Genomic DNA, 14394 nt, shown 5'->3' with positions numbered 1-14394 from the left:
AGTATACTAGACTTTGAGAATGACTGAAAAACCCAATATACAGATCCTGGCTCTGAGGATCTTTTAAACTGAGACCAGATTATAATGTGAACTATAGGAATACATGGAAGGGAAAGATTGCTGTGTCATGAGGAAATCAGGACATATTTTGAAGAGAAAATTTAGCAGGATCTTGAGCTTTGAGAAAGATCTGGACAGACAGAGAAGCTTTCTGGCTAGTGTCTCATTCAGAGTCAATGAGGAAATGGATTTCCTGGTTCAAGTTTCCTGCTGAGGAGTCACAGGTGGCTGCCTGGGATGGGAACAGTAGTGTCAGGCCACAGAGGGCCCTGAACACCAGAAGGAAAAAAATCACTTTAACATTTATTGATGACATTATGTGACAGACAGTGTTTGGGGAATTTCATATTATCTGATAAAGTTGTCATGATGATTAAATGAGACATGCATAAAATTACTTAGCACCAGACTGGTACTTGATAATTGCTTAGTGAATGCCAGGCTTCATTGTCACATGACTGCTCCTGCTGTTGTTACTGTTATTAATTACCTACCACAGCCCTAATAAGCCATATCACAATCCCGTAAGATACCACTGCCCCTACTTTCTTCTGAAGAGAAAAAGTTTGAGAAAACATCTTAGAAATACTCTCAGTGTTTTTCAGTTCTTGGAATCTGTATGTAATAAGTAAAGGAACTTAGGCTTGTCTTATTCCAAGCTTTCTTTAAAAATCAGGTATTTTATCAGAGAAATAAATACTGCCACTTCCTGCAGTTCGATGTTGAAAAGCATTCTGATGAGGACGGTCAAGTATGCATCATGAGGGTAAAAAACATTTAGCATGAGAAACAGGGCAAGGTCCAGGCAGAAATACTATAGTAATACATTAAATACTACCCCTCAATGGACAAAACAATGTCATGTACATTGTGGAATTTTTCCATAGGCCCATTTTTGGGGGTGGGGAAACTGAGTTAAAAGGGAGTAGGTGACTTGCCTGAAACCACAAACTAGTGAGACAATGGGAACTCAAACTTCAGCTCCAATATAATAAAAAAGAAAAAGGAAATAAAACAAAACAAAAGCCCTGGTGATTTTCTAAACAGATTCCTTTAATACAGCAAAAACCTAAAGGTCCATAGAATGCACCTGAACAAACGCTGTTTGGTGAAAACACAAGCGTGATCAAATGCCACGGACCCACAGGAAGCTGGTGGCTCTCTTACAACACTAGAGCTGTCCTTGGAGTCCAAAGATGCCCAAGACACCAAACTCAGTAGGAGGAAAGCTCTGCAGCAGCAGGGAAAATGCAGTCCTTTTTCACAAACGATGGAAGATGAGCATGGTCAGAGATGAGTTTGGGAGCTCTTTTCTCTGTATTGCCAACAAGCATTTTCCTGGGCGTGTCTTCCAGATGCATGGCATTCTAGATTTTATGTGCAAAATGATCAGAAATGGTGGGGGAAATGGAGAGGGCTGGCCAAAGGATACAAAGCTTCAGTGTAAGATGAATAAATTCAGGGGACCCAATTTACAGCAGGGGCTAGCATCAACAATACTGTATTGCTTATCTTGAAATTTGCTGATTGAGTAGATATTAAGTGTACTCACCCCCCCAACACACACCATACATGCACAAAATGGTAACTGTGTGTGGTAATGGCTGTGTAATCTGTGGTAATCACAAATTAATGTATATCAAATTACCATGTTGTGCATGTTTAATATATGTAATTTTTATTTGTCAATTATGCCTCACCAAAGCTTGTGGGGGGGAGGGGGGGAAATAATGAACTCTGACGTAAAATATGGCCTCTGGGTGATGATGTGTAAATGCAGGCTCATCAGTCCCACAAATGCCCCACTCTGGGGAAATGTGAGAATGGAGACTGTACATGTGTGGGGGCATGGGTTATATGGGAAATGTAACTTCCCTTCCATTTTTCTGTGAAGCTAAAACTGCTTTTTTAAAAGTCTGTTTAAAAAATAAAAATAAAATGAAGAATGATGACCGTGCTGACGTGACTTTTCAGTGGAACTTACTTAAAAACATAATGAATGTTTCACTAAATTTTTCAGTTAGTTTCAGTTCATCTCAATGAAATTAACTGCTATATGCTCTTCTGGGTTATTTACTATTGAAATTGTAGCGTTTTTTTTTTTCTAAAGGGGCAGTAGTTTATTAATTTTAGAAAAGAAAGGAGGGAGGCAGAGGCAGGAGGATGGCTTGACTCCCCCACTGCACCCCAGCCTGGGTGACAGAGACAGACTCCATGTTGTTTGTCTGCTTAAAAAGAAAGGTAAAAGGAAAGGAAAGAAAAAAGAAAAGGAAAGGGAAAGAGAAAGAAAGGAAGAAGGGAAGGAAAGGAAAAAGGAAAGGAAAGATAAGGAAATTAAATTCACTGCTTCTCAAAGGATCTGACTTTGATATCCCTCAGTCTGTAGTATTCTGAGGAGTCATACTCACATAGGAGCCAGGCCCTTGCAGCTCTCCAGAATCACTCTCCTGCGTGCAAAGCGCAAAGGCATCAAGAGAACAGCAGGCACCCACGTGCGATCAGGACTCCAGACGCACAGCCCCGCGCAGGTGCAAGCTATCCATGCAGGGTGGCAGCAAGCAAGGATGGAAGGGTAACGGGGAGCGATGATTCCACGGGAACAGCCAGTGCTGGGAGCTGCTAAGCTCCTCCTCTCAGTTGTCCCGGCTGTGGAATCATGCGCCTCTGGACCCCTAGGAGGAACGTTCTAGTGCATTCAGGGGTACGTGCAGGGTGAACGCTTCTCACGCCCAACAGCACCTATAAGAAAATGGCATCTCGCTAATGACTGGCGTGCAGTTTCCTAGGGCACAACTACCCGGATGCCTAGCAGTATATGGATACTTAAAATTAGTTTTCCTATTTTTATACAGAAAGCTGACCTAAATCAGAGCAAGCCACAGAGCGTGGGCACATGGAGAGGGGGACGATGGCCCTCTTACGCTGCCCTCTCCCCATGAAGCCAGTCCTCCACTGGACAGGAAGCAACCCAGCCAGGCAGAGGGTGCTGAGAAGATTCAGGGCTAAGCAAATTGGGCTGTGATACTGGACTGATCATTTAACAATTGCCTGCCCTTGGGCAGTTCATTAAACCTCTGTAGTTGATTTCCTTATCTGAAAACGAGCTCTAACAATCTTCATTTCATAGGTGTGTTGTGAATTTGAGTGAGCTCAACAGGAGCTCTGAAAATCAGTCCTGTCGCCTGTCATAGCTGATGTAACTCCAGCCACTCTTTTTTTTTTTTTGAGACAGAGTCTGGCTCTGTCGCCCAGGCTGGAGTGCAGTGGCGCGATCTCGGCTCACTGCAAGCTCCGCCTACCGGGTTCATGCCATTCTCCTGCCTTAGCCTCCCGAGTAGCTGGGACTACAGGTGCCCGCCACTACGCCCAGCTAATTTTTTGTATTTTTAGTAGAGACAGGGTTTCACTGTTAGCCAGGAGGGTCTCGATCTCCTGACCTCGTGATCCACCTGCCTCGGCCTTCCAAAGTGCTGGGATTACAGGTGTGAGCCACCGCGCCCGGCCACTCCAGCCATTCTTAACCCAAGGCTTCCCTGCCCAGCTTCACACCAGTTCCTTTGGGATCTCTCAATTCATCACATGGTTTTGTCGTCCTCCATTGAAATTCCAACCTGCTTGGCCAATGGAGAAGGCAAGTGTTAAACAAGCCATTTACAGTATTATCCCCACTCCTAAAATCTATTCTTCATATATAAGCCTTCCTTATTAAAGACATAAACCAGCACCCCCTCCAAAGGGAAAAAAAGGGACTGCTGCTGATCTTTCTGTTGAGGAATAAATAAATGTTATTCTGAAACCATCTCTTGTTAATATGATTCTAAGTATGTATTACTTGCACCACTGAAACCACATAAGCTAAACCTTCAAAAGGCAACTGTCCTGCAGCCATACAATTTGAGGTTTTTAGCTGAGCACAGAGACTCCTGGGGCCACGACAATTAAGTGCATCCAAGTTAATCGGGAATGAAGGGAGGTGTCAACTGCACGGCCACATGAAAATATTGCTGCAGATGAGATGCAGCTGAATGAGTCATGGAGTGGATCTATTCTGTACCAGTGAGAAGCAAATTCCTTCTGAAACTAACTCTGAGACAGGCATCAGAAAACAAGTAAAGTCAACACAATCAAGAAATGATTTTGAAGGCTACAGTTTTTCCTGGAGTCTATTAAAGTTTAGGACCTCTATACCTGATCACCTAATTGGTTTCTCGCATTCTCACTTGCTCTCTTTCTCTCTCTCTCTGCAGTTGTATAGTCTCTGATCCCTGAGAAGCAGTTCCACGAGACTTTGGCCTCCATCTGTGATCACACATCCCTCAGGGGAGAAAATAATTTGGCTAATCCATGTAAGCAGTTGCAATTCTCTTTGAAAAGGTTGTCAAATGTATACAAATTACTTTGAGAAATGAAAGATAGTCTCTTGAAAATAATTTCTGAAGTTATTTTTGCTACATTTATATTAAAGAAAATGTTTAAAGACAGGATCAAGAAATTAAAGACAGTTTCAAGAAAAATTAGAACATACTATATTAACCAAAGCCTAAAATAAGACTGGTGTCCTGTAGGGAGCAGCCATTGGTGAATTATACAGGTACTATATTGAACCTTTGCTTTTTTTTAATGCCTCTGTATGTGTGATTTGGTGATATTATCTAAGGTAGGCTATGTTGACACTTATGAGAATGTGGAACATGTATGTACACACAACTACAGTGGTTACAACACATACTTCAAGGAGGGATAAGAAGAAACTCGGGAGAGAAGAGGCAGACATTGTGCCAGACCCTCTGTCACCCCATTCCGTCCCACACTTTTGTAGTTCCAGGACAGCCACATAGTTTTGGTGAGGCTGAGACAAGTACAACCATGAGGCCCAGACTGGCCCAGGGGTGACTTGAATGAGTCAGTAAATGCCCCATAACCTGAGATGATCCCAGCAGAGGAAGCCTGGAACTTCTGTTCAGTGGACTGGGGAAGAAACACTGTATCCTGCTATTTATTAGCAAGAAGATGAGTATTTTTAGAAGGACCAAGCTCTATGCCTAGCAAGCTTGAGTGAGTTGGCCCCTTTGGTGCAGAAATTTGAGTTCAGGAAATGTAACCATTTCCATAGTACTTTTGCAGTTTTGTTTTCTTCGAGGACCCTTACAAATTTCTCCCTTTGGGGAAGTTTCAATACTGCTGAGGCTGAACTGTAGGGAAGCAAAGGTCTCCCAGAGGAAGGTTCATGAGAGATTGAACCCTACAGGTCTGTATTGTGATAGCAATAAATTAATTACAACTAATGAGAAAAGGAATAGGCTAAACTAAGACCAAGGATCAAAGAATTTTCTGATTCCTCCTATTTTTCTTAACAAAATTTCCTTGTTTATCCTTATAATTAATTTACAGAAATAAATGAAAAGAGAACATATACATAATTGTTGTGAAAACTGAAGCTTGACAGTGTCCTCTTAAGGAGAACAGAAAGAGGATGGGCAGTGTTCTGAGCTGAACCGTGTCCTCTCAAAATTCCTATGTTGAAGTCCTAAGCCCCAGTACTTCAGAATGTGACTGTACAGTCCTGCCTTGGTATCCCTGGGGGATTGGTTCCAGGACCCCCCCGTCGGATCCAAAATCCATGGATGCTCCAGTCCCTGATATAAAATGAGATAGTATTTGCATATAACTTATGCAGATCCTCCCTTATACTCTAAGTCATCTCAAGATTACTTATAATACCTACTACAATGTAAAGGTTATGTGAATAGTTGTTATACTCTATTGTTTATGGAATAATGACAAGAAAGAAAGTCTGTACATCTTCAGTACAGGTGCAATTTTAAAAAACAACATTTTTCAGCCATGGTTGGTTGAATCCATGGATGCAGAATTCACAGATATGGAATGAGGGCTGACTGAATTTGGAGACAGGAGCTTTAAAGAGATAATTAAGGTAAATTAGGCCATATGGGTGGGCCCCAATCTGCTATGACTGGTGTCCTCATAAGAAGAAGAGATTAGGACACAGATGTGTAGGGGAAAGGCTATGTGAAGTTACAGGGAGAAGGCAGCATCTATAGGCCAAGGAGAGAGGCCTCGGGCCTCAGGGGAAGCCGTGCAGACACCTTGATCTCGGGCTTCTGGCCTCCAGAACTGTGAGACAATCAACAACAGAGGTTGCTTAACCCACCCAGTCTGTGGTGCTTTGTTATGGCAGCCTCAGCAAACTAAGGGAGGCTCTAGAAACCTGAGGTGCCAGGGAGATCATCACATTGAGCCATTTAGAAGGAAGGAGGCCGGCTGAGTCTGCAGAAAGGCATGGATAACCGGGAGAGAGAGAGAGAATTAGATTTAGGATTTGTCAGAATGTACCTGACAGTTATGGCCACAAGAATGGATGAAACCATTGAAAGGGAGTGTGATGAGTCACCTTGGCCAGGCTACAGTCCCCAGGTCTTCAAACAATCATCTCGGTGCTGCTGCAAAGGTGTTTTGTAGGTGTGATTTGAGTCCATAATCAGTTGACTTTAAGCAAGGGAGATCATCCTAGGTAATCTGAAAATGGGGCCTGATCCAATCAGTGGTAACCTTAAAAGCAGAGCTGAAGATCCCTGAGGAAGAAGAAATTCTGCCTGGAAAGCAGCAGCTTGTCTCTCCTGACTTCCTATCTTAGCCAGTCCCAAAGTCACCTATGCCATTATTTTGTGAGAAATTTCTTAACATGGACATCCCCTACTGGTCCTGCTTCTTTGGCTGATCCTTGACTAATACAGAGAATATGCAAAGTGAGGACAGAAGAGAGCTGAGAAGGCTCTGGAGAATATGAGCATTTAGGAAACATCAGAGGAAGGGCAATCTGTGCAGGGGAGCAAGGAGAATGCCAGAGGATGTGGGGGAAGCCAAGGAGAGGGTGCTATTCGAGAAAGTGAGGACCTAAGGTCGCCCAAGCATGCCAGACCCTCCACACAAGGCAAGAGAAAGTGGCCTAAAATGAGCATCTGAAACACACACCAGGGCTTTGGTGAAGGAACATCACAGGGAGCTCAAATGCTCAGGGCAGAGGACCGGGTGGAAGAAAAGGAAACAAAGAGAAGGGATTACTCCTCCAAGAAGCTTGCCTGCCCGTGACAGGCAGGAGGATGAAAGGACACTAGCTAAGGAAATGAGGAAAATGGAGGGTTGGTGGATAGTGGGTTGTTGATTGTTTGTAAGATGACAGATGCTTGGGTATGTTCATGTGCTGAAGAGCAGGTGAAGAGGGAGAGATTGCAGACACTGTAGAAAGGAGATAGCTTATATGGTAAAGACCCCAGGAGGCAATGAGCTTCAAAACCCAGGATCAGGAATTAGCCTTGGATAGAAGGAAGGAGAATCCTCCTGTGAGACAAAACAGAATGCAGGGAGGGTGGCTGCCAAAGTGAGTATGTAGAAAAGCAGTGTTCCTGAGGGCTGCACTCCAGTGTCTTGGTGAACTACTGGGTAAGACCACTGATGAAGAGAATATGATAAAGAGAGTAAAAAATATGACCATGAAGAGAATACGATCAGGTGGAGGGTTTTGGAATAAGGGTAGATTTGAATTCATTTTTTTTTTTTTTTTTTTTTTTTTTTTTTTTTTTTTTTTTTTTTTTTTTCTTTTTTTTTTTATTATACTTTAGGGTTTTAGGGTACATGTGCACAATGTGCAGTTTTGTTACATATGTATCCATGTGCCATGTTGATTTCCTGCACCCATTAACTCGTCATTTAGCATTAGGTGTATCTCCTAATGCTGTCCCTCACCCCTCCCCCCACCCCACAACAGTCCCCGGAGTGTGATGTTCCCCTTCCTGTGTCCATGAGTTCTCATTGTTCAATTCCCACCTATGAGTGAGAACATGCGGTGTTTGGTTTTTTGTCCTTGCGATAGTTTACTGAGAATGATGTTTTCCAGTTTCATCCATGTCCCTACAAAGGACACGAACTCATCATTTTTCATGGCTGCATAGTATTCCATGGTGTATATGTGCCACATTTTCTTAATCCAGTCTATCGTTGTTGGACATTTGGGTTGGTTCCAACTCTTTGCTATTGTGAATAGTGCCGCAATAAACATACGTGTGCATGTGTCTTTATAGCAGCATGATTTATAGTCCTTTGGGTATATACCCAGTAATGGGATGGCTGGGTCAAATGGTATTTCTAGTTCGAGATCCCTGAGGAATCGCCACACTGACTTCCACAATGGTTGAACTAGTTTACAGTCCCACCAACAGTGTAAAAGTGTTCCTATTTCTCCACATCCTCTCCAGCACCTGTTGTTTCCTGATTTTTTAATGATGGCCATTCTAACTGGTGTGAGATGGTATCTCACTGTGGTTTTGATTTGCATTTCTCTGATGGCCAGTGATGATGAGCATTTCTTCATGTGTTTTTTGGCTGCATAAACTACAAACCACTGCTCAATGAAATAAAAGAGGATACAAACAAATGGAAGAACATTCCATGCTCATGGGTTGGAAGAATCAATATCGTGAAAATGGCCATACTGCCCAAGGTAATTTATAGATTCAATGCCATCCCCATCAAGCTACCAATGACTTTCTTCACAGAATTGGAAAAAACTACTTTAAAGTTCATATGGAACCAAAAAAGAGCCCGCATCGCCAAGTCAATCCTAAGCCAAAAGAACAAAGCTGGAGGCATCACGCTACCTGACTTTAAACTATACTACAAGGCTACAGTAACCAAAACAGCATGGTACTGGTACCACAACAGAGACATAGATCAATGGAACAGAACAGAGCCCTCAGAAATGATGCCGCATAGCTACAACTATCTGATCTTTGACAAACCTGACAAAAACAAGAAATGGGGAAAGGATTCCCTATTTAATAAATGGTGCTGGGAAAACTGGCTAGCCATATGTAGAAAGCTGCAACTGGATCCCTTCCTTACACCTTATACAAAAATTAATTCAAGATGGATTAAAGACTTATATGTTAGACCTAAAACCATTAAAATCCTACAAGAAAACCTAGGCAATACCATTCAGGACATAGGCGTGGGCAAGGACTTCATGTCTAAAACACCAAAAGCAATGGCAACAAAAGCCAAAATCGACAAATGGGATCTCATTAAACTAAAGAGCTTCTGCACAGCAAAAGAAACTATCATCAGAGTGAACAGGCAACCTACACAATGGGAGAAAATGTTTGCAACCTACTCATCTGACAAAGGGCTAATATCCAGAATCTACAATGAACTCAAACAAATTTACAAGAAAAAAACAAACAACCCCATCAAAAAGTGGGCAGAGGACATGAACAGACACTTCTCAAAATGAATTCATTTTTTAAAATGGGAAACGAAACAAGGAATTGGCTCTTTCTGGAAAATAGAAGAGGGACACAGAAAAACTTCTAGGGAGAATTAGGGTCAGGTATACTTGAAGGTGGTGACTGTCTTGACAAAGATAAAATTTATTTTATCCAACAGCATCCAACTAGATGGGTATAGGAATAAGGAAGGTAGGTTACTAGCTTGATCAAGGGTTAAGGCTTTGGTGGAAGACACTGGCAGAAGTACAAGAAGGCAGGACACTTTGGTGTGTTGTCAAGACAGTGCTTTAATTGATAGCTCATGCAGTCTAGGATGGGGAAGAGAAAAAGAGACAGTCTGGGAGAAAATGTAGAACCTCCTAGAAAGAAAGAATCCAAATGTCTGCAGGAGTGGTATGGTGGGAAATAAGGAGCAGAATGGATAAGAGCACAGGATCTACGGTCAGGCCACTGGCATCATTCTGGACCCGTGAGTTACCCAGGTGTAACCTTAGTTTATTTCATCTTTCTGCGCTTTCGTTTCCTCATCTGTTAAGTGGGTATGGTAATGATATACCTATAGTTGTGAAGATTACATAATTCACATGAAGAAGGTAGCTTTACCTGCTTGACAATTATTAAGTGTTCATTAAATGTTATTTACCTTCTTTAAGGGAGGAGAAAGTCGAACGTGTATGAAGTTGTGGTAAGAGTGGCAGAATGGATGTTTATGATGTCAGAGGTAGGGATGCCTCCCGCGGGGCAAAGGGGTGTGAATGTCATGGTGTTCATTAATTAATGAAAAATGATGACTGCACAGGGGAATCCTGCACAGGAGGAAGTCAGGAGACCACAGGATTAGAATCCTGATGGTCAGCCGAGTGTAGTGGCTCACACCTGTAATCCCAGCACTTTGGGAGGCCAAGGCCGGCAGATCACTTGAGGTCAGGAGTTTGAGACCGGCCTGCACAACACGGTGAAACTCCGTCTCTACCAAAAATACAAAAATTAGTATGGTGGTACATGCCTGTAATCCTTGCTACTTGGGAGGCTGAGGTGAGAGGATCGCTTGAGCCTGGGAGACAGAGGTTGCAGTGAGCTGAGATCACGCCACTGCACTCCAGCCTGGGCAATAGAGCCAGACTCTGTCTCAAAAAAAAAAAAAAAAAAAAAAAGAATCCTGAGGGTCGAGGGTCACACCCATATTCACACCCAACAACCACAAACCCCAAAGCCTGATGAGTGAGGAGGCTGCAGCACTGACATTTTAAGGTCTCCACAGTGAAAGTTAATGTGCCCTAATTATCAAGGGATTATGTCAGTTGGTACACACTAAATGATGAGAACTATTGAAACTTTAAATCAGAAGATATGAGGCAGCATTCCAGGGGCCCGAGGTGGGAAAAACTATTTGTAAGGCAGGCCTAAAAGTAGCCATATCTTTCTCCACAGCTCTTTATCCCCAGGTCTGAGCTGAACAGTCTAGATCTGCACCTGCCCACACTCTGAGCATCTAAGTTCCATTTCTACAATGATTTTCTATAAGATTGAACTATGCTAGGAGCCTTTCCCATGTAAAATATTTTAAAATAGTATCCTCCATCTTTCACGCACAGTTACTCAGTCTCTTCAGTAACAAGGGCTGTGGGGCCTCCACAACCTGGTTCTGCACTCAGGCCTGATGATCACAACGCAACCCACTTCATGCCACCCTCTCTCCGATCTTTAGTCTCTTCCTTTCCTAAGATAAATAAACCCAAGTACATCAATTCTTCTTCAAAGGTTTTATTTTTCAATCCTTGAACCATCTATCATCATGAAATAATACTAAATACTCCTTTTCCTTCTTAGCTATAGACTTAAGTGAACTAGGTTCACTAGACATTAACCTTTTATTTGTGAAGAACTTAAAATGTATGTGCTCTAGCCATAAATGAACTAGATAGATTTCAGTAGGTTGGCACTCCAGGATGGCAGTAGAACTCTTCACTTTCATTCATCATCAAACGTAACCTTTAAGTATTGGGGGGTGGGAGAATGGAGAATGATGTATGTGAACTATCCAACTTCTTTTATATTTTTAGCTGAACTTACCCCCTTATAACACACTTTAGTGTTGGATATATTTGGGAAATCTATCCATTAAAAGTCCTAGCTAATCTACAGCATTTTTTTTTCCTTCTTACAAGTCAAATGTTCCCTATGGAGTTATATTTGCACATAACATCTAAATGTTATTTTAGGATTCCTCATTCTTTTTAATCCTAGTCTGCAAAAGGTTGCAGAGCAACTACAAAGCTCTTTTCAAACTGGAGACTTCAGGGGCTCATTCAAATAACAACAATAGGTATCTGTTTTACTTGAGCACCTAAATATGATATGGGTAGAAACAGAGCTATTTTTTTCTTAGAGCTTTCTTTTGCTTATCAATGTTTCTATTACCCCACCACCAAATAAATAGCTTGTGTACCAAAGATCTCCTAAAAATTTTAATTAAAATTCAGAATACAGTTGTCTTTTCTTTTGTCTAATTGTCTCTTTAGTGGAGGCCAGCCCTGAGATTACTAATGACTTGGACAAACAATTTAATTTTAAAATATTCCTTCTTTCTATAACCTTTACTCATCACAGATAGAATTCCTGCGAAATGCAATAGGCAATTATGAAAACCAAGGGCACCAAGCTATAAACACTAGTTGTTGATGAAATGAGCTTTATAATATGTGTTTGGAGATTTAAATGATGGTTTTTAATGTCAGAGCATACGTAGGAATAAAAGACCTGACATTCTCAAGCAAAAAAATAAAAATAAAAATAAAAATAAAGCAGTATTTTTATTATGATAATTTTCCAAGAGAAAGATTAATGCTACCATTCATGATATGGTTGTTAAAGTTCATAATAAATAAATGGCCTGTTTCAAAACTAAAATCAAGCTTAAAAAAATCAGCTATTCATCCTTTCAGAGTCCCTAGCCAGGGTGACTTGCACCCCGCCCTTATTTCATAGAGACTTCTCAAAGGAACACAAGCTGCCTACTCCCTCTCACAGGTGTGTTGACAAAGCTCTAGTGCTCCCAGAAAAGGAAACACATCTATCTTAAGAAAAGTGCAGAACAAAGTTAGGTTTTTCTTTTCTTGTTTTTCTTTCTTAAAGTCAGAATCACTTTGCTTACCAGAAAATTAGCATATATGTGGATATTGGGATACTTATTATTGGAAGTTGACCTAAAGAAATTTCCACACACAAAAAAAAAATAAAATAAAACGTTCAATTTCTCATGGTGGGAAAAAAAAAAAAAAACAGCGAAGTAGTTTTTGAAAATCTCCACAGGCCATGTTTTAGAGGATAAATATTATTTACTGATATTCCTAACAAATGGGATGCCATTTGATACTAAAAAGGCTCATATATGCATATCAACAACGCTAGAGCATATATCAGGTTTTGTTTCATAAGTCAAAACACCAGTCTGAGGAGTCCCAGGAAATTCGGAATTATCTTCAGTGCATTGGGTGGGCTTGAAATTCATCTTAAGAAATATTTGCAAACGGCATAACAAAGTGCTCCAAACTGGCGCAGGCAACCAGGCAAATGGATTAGTTCCTTTACCAGGAGCCCCTGACCCTGTTGTCAGCACCCTGGCACCTTGCCCTGCGCATACAGTTTTCAGCAGAAACACTGGGCCCTAGGGTGGGGTCGGGGGATCACTCCGAAAACTTCCAGACGCCCCTGGCCGCCCGGATTCGCCTGTGTGAACCTCTCAGCACTCCACCAAAAACTCCCAGAAAATCCTTCACCTCTTCTAGGAAGCCACCCTGTAGCATTTCCAGGATCCTTCACGGAACAGAGTCCCCACCACCTGGCTGGCTGCCCCCACTGCTTCTCCAGTGGCGGGGCCCGACCCTCACTCCCTGCCCCGCCCAGCCCCCAGCGCTGCGCTGACCCCGCGCTCACCGGATGATCACGAACATGACCAGCGAGTTGCCCACCAAACCCACGACGAACACTACGGAGTAGACCGCCGTGATGATGACTGGGATGGCCGGGGAGATGTGCGCGGGCTCCAGCCGCGCGTCCTCCGAGCCGGCGCTGCGGTTGCTGTCGGGCTCAGCCCAGCCGGGAAACCAGGCGCTGCTGTTGGGGGGCAGGCAGGCGCTCGGGGAGCAGGTAGGGCCCGGCTCCCCGCGGAAGATCTGGATCGGGGAGTCCATGGTGGGGCGACTGCAGCAAGAAGGCGAGGACAGGCGGCACCTGCGGGGCTGCGGGAGCGAGAGAACCGGCTGGACGCGGAGAGGCAAACTTTGCCCGCGCCTGGCCAGCGGCGCTGGGGACCCGAAGCCTGCGAATCCCCACCCGGGCCGCAAGTCGCCGGGGGCAGGACAGGGAGAACGGACTTCTCGCTGCCTTTCCGGCCAGCAGGCGCGCGGCTGGGTGCCGGAGAGGGGCGAAGAGCGCTCGCTCCTTCTCCCCCCAGCTCCCGAGGTGCCTCCCTCACCAATTCTAGGCACCGGCCCCTGGTGGAACTGTCCCTAGACTGCCTGAGCCCCCAGGGTCAAGCCCCCTTCCCAGCTCCCAGCTCCCAGCACGGAGCTCTACCTAGAACTGCGCCTCGAAAGCCCAAAGCTTACCTATGGTTCCCAGAGACAGGCGAAGGCGAGGTTTTTTAGGGGACGCCCTGGTAGGTGCTGAACCGCGCGCTCACGAGTCCCGCTCAGCTCTTGCAGTCACCTGCTCTCGGACCCCAGCCCCGCTCTCGGCCCGAGGGCTGCTGTTCCGCGGAGCGCAGCCCCCGCCTCTCAGCGCGCGGCTCCTACTACTGGCAGCGGCTCTGCGGGGCGGAGCGGGGCGGGACGCAGCCGGGACGCGGCTGGGCGCTGGGGGCCTGCGGGCGGAGAGCTTGGCTGGTGCGCCCGCCCCAGGCCGGCCGGTCGCTGCCCCGCCCCGCCCGCCCGGAGTCAGCCCCCAGCTCCTCAGCCTCCCAGCCCCGCGTCCCCTGCAGCCCTGCAGGCTCGCCCGGCCCACTAACTGCCCGAGCGGCACACCGCCTGGT

General features: G+C 44.2%; 1 protein-coding gene across 1 annotated transcript in view; it reads right to left on the bottom strand.

Moving 5' to 3' along the window:
• OPRK1 (opioid receptor kappa 1) overlaps positions 1-14162 on the bottom strand; it is a 34207-nt gene extending 20045 nt beyond the window's left edge. Inside the window, exons 1-2 of the mRNA XM_055286417.2 lie at positions 13973-14162; positions 13299-13603 (exon numbers count right to left, since the gene is read on the bottom strand). Coding sequence (XP_055142392.1) covers positions 13299-13555 — 257 coding nt within the window. The 5' untranslated portion in view covers positions 13556-13603; positions 13973-14162. The remainder of the gene's footprint in view (positions 1-13298; positions 13604-13972) is intronic.
• Between the last annotated feature and the right edge of the window lie 232 nt (positions 14163-14394).

This window comes from Symphalangus syndactylus, chromosome 7 (assembly GCF_028878055.3).
Source record: "Symphalangus syndactylus isolate Jambi chromosome 7, NHGRI_mSymSyn1-v2.1_pri, whole genome shotgun sequence".
NCBI lineage: Eukaryota > Metazoa > Chordata > Mammalia > Primates > Hylobatidae > Symphalangus > Symphalangus syndactylus.
This window is presented reverse-complemented; position numbering and strand designations above follow the sequence as displayed.